Source organism: Hyperolius riggenbachi, chromosome 3, assembly GCF_040937935.1.
Source record: "Hyperolius riggenbachi isolate aHypRig1 chromosome 3, aHypRig1.pri, whole genome shotgun sequence".
Taxonomy (NCBI): Eukaryota; Metazoa; Chordata; class Amphibia; order Anura; family Hyperoliidae; genus Hyperolius; species Hyperolius riggenbachi.
This window is the reverse complement of record NC_090648.1, coordinates 353,294,978-353,310,694: the sequence shown is the minus strand read 5'-3', so window position 1 is coordinate 353,310,694 and position 15,717 is coordinate 353,294,978. Positions and strand designations below refer to the sequence as shown.

At 42.8% G+C, this 15,717-nt stretch overlaps 1 protein-coding gene across 2 annotated transcripts in view; it reads left to right on the top strand.

Annotated features, from left to right (window-relative positions):
- GRK6 (G protein-coupled receptor kinase 6) overlaps window positions 1-13,588 on the top strand; it is a 106,228-nt gene extending 92,640 nt beyond the window's left edge. For both annotated transcript variants that reach the window (XM_068277094.1, XM_068277095.1), the window contains 4 exons: window positions 2,653-2,790; window positions 3,134-3,271; window positions 5,259-5,393; window positions 9,594-13,588. In XM_068277094.1, the coding sequence (XP_068133195.1) occupies window positions 2,653-2,790; window positions 3,134-3,271; window positions 5,259-5,393; window positions 9,594-9,644 (462 nt within the window). In that variant the 3' untranslated portion in view covers window positions 9,645-13,588. The remainder of the gene's footprint in view (window positions 1-2,652; window positions 2,791-3,133; window positions 3,272-5,258; window positions 5,394-9,593) is intronic.
- Window positions 13,589-15,717: the final 2,129 nt, after the last annotated feature.

Below are 15,717 nucleotides of genomic sequence, written 5' to 3'. Positions count from 1 at the left end.
ACTAGGAAAGTATAGGAGACGCACACTGAAATCTCCATTCACTTCATGTGGTTTTGTCAGAGAACTGCTCAGACAGGACCTGCTGTTTTTTTCTGATTTAAAACCTACAGACAAGTAACATGCTCCTTGCTTCCAATTGTGGTGATTTTGACATCTGAAAACTTGCAATATAAATGAGACTTACAAATATGAGATCTACCTTTTAATCCACGGGATACCAGCCTACAGTGTATTTGTGGCTTTAAGCCGAGAATAATATGCTACTCCTAAAGAAGTTAATTATACAACCGTCTTATTCACGAAACGCTCTCAGACATCGAGTATATCTCGCCCATTGTTTATCTATTGCTATTAGAGTATATACGGACACACTGATTCCAGTGTGACCCCACTTTAGTTTATATAGTGGGGGTCACTACTTGGGAACAAATTCCGTTCAAAAGCCCCCCCATACAGGGGAGATATCGAAAAATTGTATGAAGAATTGTTGTATGTAACACTGATTACTGTGATGGCTATATCAGCTTGTCTGTTCTAGCTATATGTGAATGGTCTTAAATATGTTTTATGTGTTTATAATAAAATGTGTTTTAATTATTCGATGATCTGACTCAAAACTCCTCTATATCTCTGAATACATTGAGAAGCTGGTTGTCCCCAAAAGCCCTATTTGCCTGTATCAAGATTAGCATCTTATGAGAGCTAAAAGGAACATGCCTATATGTTACTTTATTGGATAATATTATTTACCAGGACCTATTGGCCCATTTATATTTAGGGCATTTGAATCTGAAAGTATGGGGGACTAATTGAGGCCGAAAAAGTCCTAGTAAAAAGCAGCGCTGAATGTAGTTTGCCTTCTTAAAACAGAAGGTATTTGCAATAATTCAGCTTGAAGTTGGCAACTGTGGTTACCCACAATGCATCACTGCTGAATATGCAGTATTTTTCTCAAGATCTAGCCTTTTTCTTGAAGCTGAATTAAAGGTGTCTGCAATTTTAAGTGCATGGATCTCTCAAGCTCTACTTTAATGATACGTATGATCTTGTTAGCCGAAGGCACAGCAACATACATCCCTCATACGTCAGACCAAGTCGCATCAAATGCCGACCCTCTGCTCTTTCTTCACTGTATCATTCTTCTTAATGTGGCGTTTGCGACAAAAGTAGCAAATAGCGCTTGAAAAATGACCACCCTCCTCCATCACTGCCATACACCACAATTCAAGTGGGAAAAAGCTGTTATGCGATCAGACTGATTGCCACTTTATAAATAGGGTCTTTGTGGTTTTGTTAGGGTGGTGATTGCTGAAAATGGTAATCCTATAAAGGGGATGGTAAGTCTGAAATGTAGTGATCTTTTTATATATGGTGATGTGAGTGATTTCTGCATAAGGAACAACACTTTTCAAACTGATTATCGCCTTTAGAAATAGCCCCACTCTTCAACTATATGAATTATATCATTATTTCTTGCAATGTGTCATAAAGGCTGTTACCGCATGAAAAACTGAAATTACCGAGCAGTGAGGAAAATTGCCGACTTGGCTGTAGTTGCCTCCAACACGTCAGTAAATTGTCAGCAAATCTCAATTCATAAAGCCTTCAACAAGCGGTAAGCCTGACGATAGTTACTGACACCTCTGGTGAAGTCTTAACAAGTTACGAACACCCTTGAAATTACGGTGGCCCCTGTGCTCCCCTTGAAATTACGGTGGCCTCTGTGCTCCCCTTGAATTTACGGTGGCCCCCGTGCTCCCCTTGAAATTACGGTGGCCTCTGTGCTCCCCTTGAATTTACGGTGGCCCCCGTGCTCCCCTTGAAATTACGGTGGCCTCTGTGCTCCCCTTGAATTTACGGTGGCCCCCGTGCTCCCCTTTAAACAATTGCGGCAAGTTTATATGGGCCCTTATAAAAAAAATTGTGGCCCATTTTGAGCAGTTTCCCTGGAATGCTTCTCTTATAAAACACACCTCCTTACCAGCAGGCATCCTTTTCTTCAGTCCTGCTTGAAATTCCACAGCGGTACAAAATCACAGGATTGCCTTCAGGAGATGCGGCACCAGCAGGAATCCTTCCACCACTTGCAGCCACAGTGAGGGATGTGAGGACAAGACTATGTTGTCCTGCCTACAGAATTGCAGCAGGGATCCCTCTAGGGCTTGCAGACAGCCGCTGTGAGCGATACAAGCATCGTGGGCTATGGGGGGGGGAAGTAGGGCTACAGTATATAGTCCCATGTAAGGGTCTCAGATCTCAAGGAAACTCTGGGTTCTGTGTAATTCTGGTTGAGAATGGCTGATCCAGAGGGTTCCCCCTACTGAGATATGTATTTTATCATTTTTTTTTCTCTTCCTGACTGACAGGTACACTTTAACATGTTCAGCTCCTACATTTTCATTGTGATCATGGCTTTTTTGATGACTTTTGAATTTGGAGGAAAAAAATGGCAAAGTTGTCCTTCAGTGTAGATATGTACTGTACTGATTCCCTAATAGAAGCAAATACTTTGACATACTAGAAACCTAGCAGTGATATGGAAAGTGTACTGTAGGAAAAAAGCCTCCCACACACCCATACTTTGTTTCTGTATGAGTGGGTGTCATGTTAGAACTCAGTTCATAAATTACTTTTTTTTTCTTTTTTACACAGCTTCTACAGAAAGATCCGGAACAGCGATTGGGATGTTGTGGTGGTGGCGCACAGGAAGTAAAAGGGCACCCTTTATTCAGATATATGAATTTTAAGAGACTTGAAGCTGGAATACTAGAGCCCCCATTTAAACCAGATGTAAGAAAACTATGTTATTGTTGTTGTTATTTAATATAAAATATATATATATAACACACACACACACACACACACACACACACACACACACACACACACACACACACACACACACACACACACACACACACACACACACACACACACACACACACACACACACACACACACACACACACACACACACACACACACACACACACACACACACACACACACACACACACACACCTATGGAGGAGGCAGTGGGGCATCTTACATTTCTGCTTATCATGTGGTTGTCAGTGATGGACTTTCTATGACCTGCTGGGAAGCTCTTCAAATCTATCTTCCTGTCTTTCAGCCTCAGGCAATCTACTGCAAGGATGTCCTGGATATAGAACAGTTCTCCACAGTGAAAGGGGTGGAACTAGAGCAAACAGACAGTGACTTTTACCACAAGGTGTCTACAGGCTGTGTGCCTATACCCTGGCAGAATGAGGTAAGTTGAAATGAATAATAAAGAGTTGCTAAAGGAACATCTGATAGTTTTATAATAGAGATGGGACAAATCTTACATTTTCTTTAATCTGGGTCCGAATCATATAAGGCTCTCCAATATTTTGAACCTCTCAAAGGTCAAATCTTTTGAATCCTATACATAAGAAATTCTTTGATCTGTGTTAGATTACCTATCTATAAAATGCCCTCTAAAGGCGCGTACACATGCCGTATTTTTACAAACGACAGGTCCGTCATACCTTCCCGTGGGGCAGTCGTTCTGCTGACAGTAGCATGTGAGTACAGGCTTTTGGCAGACTGATAAGACTGTTTTTGACTTATCAATCTGCCGACAGCCTGTACTCACGTGCTACTGTCGGCAGAACGACCGCCTTGCGGGAGGGTCTGACGGACCCGTCGTTTGTAAAAAAAAAAAAAAATACAGCGTGTGTACACACCTTTACATCGGTCATGCCCACCCCCCCACTCCAGTATATCATGCCTCCACAGCTTTACAATAAATTATACATTACTCCTGCGGCATCTAAAGAGGCAGGTCTCTTTGTCTGCAGCTCCTTCCTGCAGCAGTGGGTCTCAGAGCTGTAGCAGCAGCTTGTCAAGTGGCGGGTTGTCTCTCTCTTTTGCAGGGCAGTTTTTAGGCCCAATAACTGCCAGGGCATAATTGGAAAATACCACCACCCCTGCACTGTATGTGACTAGCACACTGTTGTGATGTTGCAGCTAGAGGTGCCCCCCTCCCTGTCAGTATTAGGTATCCAGCCAGATGGAGCCCCCAGTACATGTAGCCAGCTGTGTCCTCCTAGTATAAGTTGCCTGTGGAGCTCCAAGTATTAGATGGCCAGAGAGGGTGCCCCCCAGTATAGGCAGTCGAACTCAGTGACATGAGGCCAAAGTCTATACAGTGTCTAAAGCTAGCCATACATCTAGCGATGATGGGCAGATTCGACCAAGAGACATACTGTATACTGAGACGCGCTCCGTACTATAAGAACCACCTAGGATTAGAGGGCAAACATTGGGGGGGAAATACTAAACTTGGGGAGTCTATGGTGCAAGGGCATCTTGTGGACTTTCCCTCGCCCCCCCCCCCCCCCCAACTGTCTCTATATAAGCTACATTGCTCATCTGCACTAACCCCAGCTTCCCTCCTCCCCCAACCCCCTCCGGCTATACTCGCCACACTCCAAGCTACACTAAAGCAGGCCATACGGCATCGATTTTCTCCCGTCGATTTATATGCTCTGATCGAATTGGTGAGAAATTGGTGCAGCATTTGGCCTGCTCAGTCCATTGATTGTGCCATTTCCAAGCCATAATTGCTCGATTGGGTACGTCGGTCCAGGCAGAAAATTGTCACTAGCAGTGTACGATTTGTCAGGCAACAAGAAGGTACTCTGACCTGTCCGCTGCCCAGTCTCTGCTGGTCCCGGTCTCTGTTTCGCCTCAGCGTCGTCTTCACTTCTTGGGCGCCTGTGTGACGTAATGCAGAGGATAGACACTAGGCCTCACAGCGCCCCTAGTACCTGTCCTCTGCATTACACTACACAAGCGCTTGGGGACAAGAAGTGACGAGAGCAGCTGGCAGGGACCAGCAGAGACTGTGAACCACGCAGGTGCAACGGACAGGTGAGAATCGGGGGCTGAGACCTTAGCAGACACACAGATTTTCAAAGATTTCATGCTGAAATCTATTGAAAATCTGTGTGCAGTGTGTGGGGGCAATCAAGCAGGTAGATCCATCTCTGATTTATTATCTGATCGGATAGGATCTATCTGCTGACCATATTGATCAGTGTATGGCCACCGTTACTACACTCCCAGCTACATGAACTACACTGCAAGCTACAATGCATGCTCTTACCTATCCGCACACCAGAATCAGCCTGCGGGCCACCAGTTGGACAGCACTGCTTTAGAAGATGGAAATAAACGGCTGCAATCTAATATTACTGCATGTCCTTCTTTAGATGATCGAGACAGAGTGTTTTGCGGAACTGAGTGCAGTACCTATGGATGGACCGGTCCCGCCTGACCTGGACTGGAGAGGTCTTCCTTCCCCAGAACCTAAGAAAGGGCTGCTACAAAGACTCTTCAGCAGACAGGTAAAAAGAGAAGCAATTTTTTACTTCAAATGAGGTGCCACTTTTAAAAAATAAAAAGCTAGAAATATACAGTAGATCAGTATAACGTCTGTTTACAGTTTAACATTTATAAAAATGATCCTACAATTTAAAGAGACTCTGAAGTCTCCCTAAAATGAAGTTTTTAGTTTAAAAACCTCATTACCATTATTGTCCCACCTAAAACACCGCAGAACCGCGGCTGAAAACCCCCTCGATCACCCCAAACTCACAGGGGTACACGCAGGCAACTTCCGTATAGAGGCAGCGCGACTCTGCCTCTATGCGCGTCAATCAGCGCGGATCGCTGCCTCTCCCCCGCCCCTCTGTCTACTTTCCATGAGAGGAGCGGGGGAGAGGCGGAGATAAGCGCTGGATTTTGCCTGCCCTGTACCCCCGTGAGTTTGGGATGATCGAGGGGGTTTTCAGACGCAGTTCTGTGGCGTTTTAAGAGAGTCTATAATGTTAATGAGGTTTTAAAAATAAAAACCTCATTTTAGGGAGACTTCAGAGTCTCTTTAACTTTACCATCTGGCTTGAATATATAAACTCAAATTGCACTTCTGGCTAGCCTGAAATATGGACTAATTAGAAATGAGTACATCTTATCGCGGCGCAGAGCAAGCCGGATGACGTCTCTCCCTGCTGCTGCTAAACTCCCAGCACCGTTGCATACTAATCCCCCCCTCTGAGTTGTAGCAAATTGGAGGGAGATGTAATTCAGGGTCTGGCAACCGCCAGAGCCCCGAATTACCATTACACGGCTTGCGAGCATAGCATTGCTGCTATGACAGCACCCAGCTTCGTCGATCAGCGCCACATGCCAAAATGAACTGCTTCGCCTACAAATGTCCTTTTTTTTGTTTGTGTAGTTTGCTGCACAAAGCCCTTGCCACACATTGTACAGCTGCACTAATTAAGTTATTTGCATCTGGCTTGGCACTCCCATCTGACAATTTTGTTAAAAAAGCAAAATAAAGCAATTAAAGGGACTCTGAGCACCTCTCATGGGCAAGCCTTTAAGCCAGACGACTTCCAACAAAGTCGTGCTATGACCCCTCTGGAGGAGCCTCTTGCAATGGCCATGCGTGTCACTTCCTCTTCTTGCTTCATTCAGTGATGCACTTCTCTAACAGAGAAGACAGGGGTGACCTGGACGTTATAACATAGCCAAGATTGCAGCTGCAATTTTTGAATTGAAATCGAATGAAAACTATTTGGTGTAGAACGGCGATTCAGGCATCAAATGAAAGAGGAGAGTACAAGCCACAGAAAGGTGTGCATCTTTTATGTACTTTGCAGTACTGGTCAGAGTCTTAAAGGCATGCCCATGAGAGGTGCTTGGAGTCCCTTTAAATATGCGTTATCACATAGACCTGCAAGATGAATTTTGATGTTAGCAAACTAGACTTGGATTCAAAACCCAACTTCAAGCACAGATTTACATGTATTATTTATTACATTTATTATCTAAAAACTTCTGTGTTAACTTCTTGTGAAAAGAGGCTTCTGCAGCATAAAATTTATGTCTTGAAAATGTAAAACACCCAGGGAATTAAATGACTAAAATCAGTAAAATGCTAAATATAAATGACACACTTAACATTTAAGAAGTCACTAGTTCGTCACCATCTGGTTGCCAGGACAACCACATGTTGTCTTGAGCCAGGAAATGTGGTGTTTGTTGCACAATAAAGTTTTGGCCCTACTTTTGTCCACTTATACACCATTAATATTTAACGTGTTCATAATTTCATGCGCTTGGTGTTTTTTTTTTTTTTTTCTTACTCCAATACCACATTTTTTTAAGCTCCCACAACTTTTCTAAGGTCTCACTTTACATATGAAAGCCTGTTTTTATGTAAAAACACATTAGTGATACAAATGAGTCAATTCTAATGGGTTTCTGCAGTGAAGATAAAAGTAGAAAACTTCTCAGTGGAGATCTGTTCGCACAACCACTCACCTTCAGCAATCCTCACTGTGATTCACTATGGCCCAGGGGAAGATTGCCAGGCCAGTCTAGAAGAACCTTTAGTTCATCAGGTCCTTCAGTTGCTTCAGCTAGTCTTTGTGAGAAATCGCTATATAGTTGCTGCTAATGTTATCTAATGTAGCTGCTAATAAATGTGGCCCCTTCAGAGCTGCAGCAACAAGCTGCTCTAGTGTGCCTTTGTTATTAGCCGATGTGGTGGATAATATTTGTCACATAAGAGGAAGTAGCTGTGACCATTTGTTAAGGTGACCATACACTAGTAGAGATATATATATATATATATATATATATATATATATATATATATATATATATATATATATATATATATATATACATACATATACTGCTGCCCCCCACCCCCCATTTGTAATAACCCCCACTTTGGGGCCCTAGAGCTGGATGACAGGCCCCCCAGGTATCCCCCGAATTAATAGTGCTCCTCTAGGGGCCCTGCGGAGTACTAGCAATGGAGTGCACACACCAGTCACATGTCCAGCTGTGGCTGCCCTGCCTCCTGTGTCCTTCCCTCCTCTCCACAATGACACTTCTACATTACCCAGTGGCATGTACCTGCATCCTGCCGAGTTACGGAGAAGAGGCATTGAGGAGATGGTGACAGAGGTGCACAGACTGGTGGGAGCACGCCAGCCGGACAGACGTGTGCACTCTGCTGCAAGTACTCCGCAGGTGCCTCGAGGGAGCACTAATAATGAATGGTCAGCTGGATAGTGTACTGGTCAAAGGACAACTGAAGTGAGAAGAATTGGAGGCTGTCATATGTATATCCTTTTAAACAATACCAGTTGCCTGGCAGCCCTGCTGGTCTATTTGGCTGCAGTAGTGTCTGAGTCACACCAGAAACAAGCATGCAGCTAATCTTGCCAGATCTGAAAATGTCAGAAACCCCTGATCTGCTGCATGCTTGTTCAGGGTCTATGGCTAGAAATATTAGAGGCAGATGATCAGCAGGACAGCCAGGCAACTGATATTGCTGAAAAGAAAAGGAATATGGCAGCCTCCATATCCCTCTTGCTTCAGTTGTCCTTCGAAGCTGTTGCCTTTGATGTAGGGTTTTAGCCTTTCACCAGGGGTCAAATCCCGGCTAAAGCCAGTACTTAAACCAGTAAGGCCTCTATGGACAAGGCTCCCTAATGATCCTGGCTGCCGTGTAGCGCTCCCTAAGTGGCTGAAGCCCTGAAACACTTTAAGTACACCAGGAGAAAAACAAAATATAAATATTCTGGAGGGTCCCCAGACAATTATAATGTACCTCCACTTCTTTTCAAGCAAGATCTTGCCTTCAGACGATTGATTGATCATTTCTATCGATTTAGGACAGAAAGCGAACAAAATTGCAATCAGTTGGCTATGTTGGGGCATCGATCTGCCAGGTAAAATTCATTAGTGTATGGGTACCTTAAAGGACCACTGTCACAAAAATCTTAAAATTTAAAATTGGGGAAAATGCACTTATCTGTGCATCTTTACATATGAGTAAAATGAGCCATAAATTACTTTTCTCCTATATTATTGTCATTCACAGTAAGTAGTAGAAATCTGACAGAAGTGACAGGTTTTGGACTAGCCCCTCTCCTCATGGGGCATTCTCAGGGATTTCTTTATTTTCAAAAGCACTTTGTGAATGGCAGTTACTCCGTCCAACTGCTAAAAAGTGTTTGCTAAGCAGGGAGGCTGGCCAGCATCTTTGTATAAATATTTTTCAAGGAGTGTCTTTATACAGAATAAAGGCCATGTTGAGAATCCCCTATGGAGAGATGGACTAGTCCAAAACCTGGCGGTTATGTCAGATTTCTACTACCTACTGTTAGTGACAGCGACATAGGAGAAAAGTAATTTATGGCTCCTTTTACTCTGGAAGAAACATGCTTCCTATTTGTTTATGTTTAGATATATTTTAAATTTTAAGAGTTTTGCAACAGTGGTCCTTTAATACTGTATAAAGACACTCTTTGAAAAATATTTATACAAAGATGCTGGCCAGCCTCCCTGCTCAGCAAACACTTTTAAATGCCTTTTAGGTTACTGTAGTTGTTTGAGGTAAAAAGTTGATTATTCTGAGTAAGTAGCTGTCTTATTAAACCAGCCTTTCAGCTTATAAACCATTCTTCTGTAGTGAGGGGGCTTTTCTCTGCATTAATTCTGTCTGCTTTCTCTCCTAACAGGACTGTTGTGGCAACTGCAGTGACAGTGAAGATGAGCCGACTCGTCTATAGTTTTGCCTGACTGCAAAATTCTTTGAAGTGGAATAGGTTTACATATTTTAATTTTTTTTTATTTTTTGTTTAGGATTTTTTTTTCGTGCACCTTTTTATTACCACACATTTCCTCTGCAGAAAGGCAGTAAAAACACAATACTATATGAATAGCGCATTCATTGAGTGACTGCTGAAGGAAATGTGCCAAATATTTTCTGTATAAATGGAAATCTATAAATATAGGAATATATATTTTTCAGCGTTTTGCCCCCCGCGGGTTTCTGGACACCTTCCCTTGCTGCCATAGGCCTCAGGACTGCAAAGGCCTCTGGGGAAGGCTTGGCCAACGGAAACCACACAATACTTCACACAGTCCTTTCTTTTTACCTGTGCTAAGAGATGTTTTTTATTTTAAAAATTTATTTTTTTGTACTTCAATACATAAAGGAATAGCCCAACATCGCCCATTCTTAAGTTAAACCTCACACGTGCATGTATTTTGTTTGTCTTTTCAATGTTCTGTAAAGCTGAATGAATGTTAACATAAATCCATATGTGAAATACTACTTTTTAGCTTTCAGCAGATATGATTGATTTCCTACAGTTTTCCTATAGGGGAGGTCATGTAAGATAAAACAAGAATGGGAAATGACATCTTGGGGTGTAACTACAAGCAACCATTCATAGACAGAAAAGCGGCTGTGAGGTAAACGAAACTGTCTTCAAAGCCACATTTATATAATTCCCTGATTGGCTGGTCATGGTCACATGATTTTGTGTCTCTTGTTCCTATCTTAGCCTGTGATTTTTCCTATAGCTCTAGAAGAAATTGATCATATCCTGCATGTAGATGTGTCATTTTAACGCAAATAATTTATTATTGTTTAGAGCCACATTGGGTGTAATGGGAACAACCAAGAGACACTATAATAGTGGTTTCACAAAAAATAAAAGGGGATGGATTCATATGGTGGTGGCACACTGGCACTTTTAAAGCTCACATTTAAGCCCCGGGTAGAAATGAAGGTGTTTTGTCTTCTCACAGAAGGTATTTGCAAACTTCCCCTTCACCGGAGTGAGAAGCTAAACTCGTAATGTGCAAATTGAGGAAAGGGAGTGGAATATGCAGATCATTTACTGAGGAGACAGATGAACGGCTGATTTAAAACACAGCTAGAGTTGTACAAAGCCATAAAATTCATTAGCACTTATTTATACTTACCTGCGGCTTCCTCCAGCCCCATGAGCAGCACTGAATCCCTCACCATCCTCCTCGGCCCCTCTGTTAAGCCGCTATGACTCCCAGCAATCTGGGCAGTCGTGGGCTTCTGCGCTCACACCCTTCGCACTCCCATCCCCTGGATCGTTCTGCGCCTGTGCAGTATTACTGCACAGAAGGCTCCAGGGGACGTGAACACGGAGCTGCACACATGGCCGAGCCGTGCATGTGCAGAAGACCTCGACTGGCGACGACTGACCAGATTACCAGCAGTTGTAGCGCAAGAATGGAGGGGCCGGGGAGGATGGTGAGGGACTCAGCACTGCTCATTGGGCTGGAAGAAGCTCCGGGTAAGTATAAATTAAGCCTAGTGTACCATCTCTGGTACACTTTAAGCTGTTTTGTCTTTCATCAGTGCCTGCTCTATGGGAAGAATACATTAAATTGTTGCGATAGAGCTACAGGAGTTAGCATTGTTGCATTGCCTTTAAAACGGGCCTAAAGTGTAAAAATAAAATTTAAGCCGATTGTATTGGCAGAAGAAGATATAATAGAATAGCATAAATATTTAAATACCAATCTTCTATGCCACAAAATCCTGGCCTTCCACCTTGCTGGGGCTGGTGGGAGGTGAATCTTAGCAGTAGGTGTGGCCTTTGCTTGTTCCTGTATCACTGAGTCAGATGTCACAGAGAGGTGGAAAGATGATGGGAGTGCCAACTACAGTAGTTACAGTGCCAGTCCCAGCATGAGTCCTTCCAAAGCTGCCACGGTGCTTCCCTGCTGCTAAATGTAGAGGTTGGCTACTGCTGCATTACATAAGAAAGAGGGAGAATTATCAGCCAGAAGGACTCTTGTTGTTTTTTCTAATTTGAAGCTCACAGATTAGGTCTGCTTGAAACACAGCTGCTAAGGCCTTGTTTATAGGTGAGCAACTGCTTTAGCAATGCCAATGTTTAAATGAAAATGTTTTGTGGTATTTGTCTACTTAGTCTTTTGACACACCTGTAGTCATTAAAAAAAGTTAGATACTTACTGCTGAAGAGGGAAGTTCCTGGAACCTCCAGAGGCTTCATGACCCATCTGCTGCTGGCCAGGACCCACTTAATCTCCGCGGTCACGCTCCCCTCATAAATGAGCACAAATGCCAGTGGGCTCGTGCCTGTGTAGTAGTACAGAGCTACAGCACAAGCTCAGGCCTCTTCTTAGTAGCTGAGGGGTATAGGGAGACCAGGGAAATGTCTGGACCATCCAGAGGCTCTCACCTACTAAAGAAAGTATCTAGCATACTGTATATTATTGTTTTAAGTCTGCAGGTACCCATTAACCTGCAGGGTCACTACCACTTCCAAGGTAGGAGGTGGATAGTTTGCTTGCAGTTGTTGACTGGTGTAAGTAGTCTCCTACTCCATCCTAGTAAGCTGATAACGCCACTCATGCTCACATCTCTGCACAGCCATGGCTTCTGTTAGCCCACACAGTGTGTTTCTGGATAACGTACATAAAAACATGTACATTGTGTTGCAATTGATCAGGGAGAGCTTTAAGCTTACGTGTTTTGCAACACTTATAGTGGGAAGGAGGCCTCAATTTCATAACAGTGCTGACTACTTGAAGTTTATATGTCAAAACCAGTGCAAGCGACATTGATACAAAAGTGGACTGTGATTGGTCACTCTGAGCCTCTTCTCCATGTTCACACCAGTTTTTCTTACATTGGTTTTCATTGATCTGCTCTCTTGTCTGCTGAAGATGATGGTAACGGGAATCTGCAAAGCTTAAAGTGTACCAGAGACGCTGACAATGCAAGATTTGATATTTAGCTGTGCTTATGGGGCTGGAGGAAGCCCCGGGTGAGTCCTTCGCCATCCTCCCGCGCTCCTCCATTCAGACGCAATCAGCCACGGTAACTGGCTAAGTCGCATCAGTTGGGGTCTTCTGTGCATGTGCAGGACCTCTGCGCATTCGAGGACCCCCGACTGACGTTAATGAGCCAGTTACTGGGGCTGAACGGAGGCGAGTAGGACGACGGCGAGCGACTTAATGGTGCTTATGGAGCTGGAGGAAGCCCCGGGTAAGTATTAAATCTTGCGTTGTCAGTGTCTCTGATTTACTTTAACCAAGAAAGGTGCCCCCTGACTGGCTGTGTAGCGTGGTGGAGAGCTTACTGGCCAGCAATACAAGTTCTTGGGCTGGTAGAAAGTTCCTCTCTGTATATTTCATGTATGTAATGAGTGACTTGCCTGCTGTTGTGCTTTAGAGTAGCTGTGTGTCGCCACCATAGAAACTGACCCCGGGTGTCTACGCACTGTGCCTTTCAACATTTCTGTTTTCAGGAAAAACACATTGAATTGAATCCTCACCATTTTATTGTGTATTAAAGCAGTGAAGCACAATCACTTGTAACCATGTTACATGCAACTCCCCACCAGTTAAATGTGACCTCCTTCTCCGATTTAGTGGAGAACACCGAGTAGCACGCTCCTGGGAGTGCATTTAGTGCCTGTCACCTTGTGTCTGAGTGTCCTTCCAGCAGGCTGGAGGGAGGAACTGGCTCCTAACTAAACAGGATTAGGAAATCCCCTCTCCTGCTCTCCGAGGACAGCCAGCTGGATGCCTTTGTACCTGTAATTATGGCACTACTACCTAACTGCACTGCTGCAATGTCACCAAAATGCCTGGTTATTATGTTTGTTCCTTTGTAACATTTCTTTTTTTAAGAAAACAAAAATATATAAAAACATCACAGTGCTTCGGTGTTTTCTTTCTGGCTCTTGTTCTTTTTTGAAAACGTGTAATGGTCTGACAGAAAGCTGACTGCATTTTATTTATTAAGCAACATCTGACTTGTGAAGCCATTATTTAATCAAATGTGCTGTAATGCTGCCATCTAGAGGTGAATTTATAGTATGAGAGGCTAAGATTATATGCTATACATTTTCTACAGTATGTGTGTGTTTTTGTCTAAAAGTGTGACCCAGAGAACGCAATTATACATTATATAGTACTGACAGATTAAAGGGGCACTATGGTGAAAAATTGTAAAATTTAAAATATGTGCAAACCTAGACAAATAAGAAGTATGTTTCTTCCAGAGTAAAATGAGCCATACATTACTTTTCTCCAATGTTGCTGTCACTTACAATAGGTAGTAGAAATCTGACAGAAGCGACAGGTTTTGGACTAGTCCATCTCTTCATAAGGGATTCTCAGCAAGGCTTTTATTCTTTATAAAGATGTTCCCTAAAAAGGATTTAAACAATGATGCTGGCCAGCTTCCCTGCTCACTACATATTTTTTGGGCAGTTGGACGGAGTCACTGCCATTCAATAAGTGCTTTTAAAAATAAATAAACCCCCAAGAATCCCCTATGAAGTGATAGACTAGCCCAAAACCGCTTCTGTCCTTCTGCACCTCAAAAACTCTGGAGACAGAGCCTTCTGTCATGCTGCCCCTACTCTTTGGAACTCTCTGCCACACCCAGTAAAGACAGCACCATCCCTGGAGCTATTCAAATACAGACTGAAAAACCACCTGTTTAGCCTGGCATTTCCAGACTTATAAAATTCTTCCTCTTTACCATGATGGTCTGAGCCATGCTTATGCACTCCTACGGGAGAAAAGCGCTTTACAAATGTTATTTGTTGTTGTTCTGTCAGATTTCTACTACCTACTGTAAGTGACAGCAACATAGGAGAAAAGTAATTTATGGCTCATTTTATGCTGGAAAAAAACATACTTCTTATTTGTATATGTTTGAACATATTTTAAATTTTTTGACATAGTGCACCTTTAAGCAGTTCTTTGCAGAGTATATTGCACTATTCATTTTACTCACTGTCAGTCCAAGGGGCTCACAATCTAATTTCCCTAACACTCTACTACAGCTAGAGGCAAAATAATGCAAAGGCACTAAAATTTAAAACTGTACTGTGCAGAGAATGCATGTTTTGCTGCTCTATCTAGGCATCAATTCACCAAGCATTACCACATTCAGTAACGCTGAAAACAGCTGACTTTACCGAGCACTTAGCAAACCGTCAATTTATCAAGGCTGTTACTACATGAAAAGCTGAAATTACTGAGCTGTGAGGTAAATTACCGGCTTGTGCAGTAAACACCAACAAATGCCAGTAAATGTCAATTCATCAAGGTTACAGCATGCGGTAAAACACAGTACCATTACCGGCAGTTCTCCTCTGTCGGAAACCATGCAGGACTCACAGAAGCAGAGACTGATTACCTATGACTGACAGGAGCAGAAGCCAATAGAAACAACCTCTATCGGATGTTGATAGGTTGCGCAGGCTTCTTGGGAGGGTCCAGGCTTGGGTCTACTAGTTTAGAATAAACACACACTTCCTGTCATGTTCCACTATTACAGAGCATATAAATTAATGATCAAACGATCTATTTCATGTATTGTTAGATGCCACTATAAAAAGAAATATGCAAAAAATAAATAAACCACTTACACAGAAAACAGTTTTTTTTTCCACCACAATTTTGCCTTTAGGCTACAAACTGAAAATAAGTAATGTTATTTAGAGAGAGAACATGGCTTAGACCTTTAAAAACACTTATTAGCTGAACAATATTTAGCGCTATTTATAGCTAATCCTCTTGTGAAGAGAGTTGAGTTACCTCAAGTGTGAATTTGGCCTAAAGGTCAGTAAAGTGCGATAAAATGTCGGTGATACAAAAAAGTCCATAAATATTTTCTGTGTAAAAATTCTTAAGTTACCACACACTTGCCGAGGGGTATACCAGGGAAATCAAATGCAACACTGAATCCAAACGGACAATCCCTATAGGTATCTAATTGAGAGTAAAATAACTCTACTGTATATACACAATAAAATAGTTAAAAAA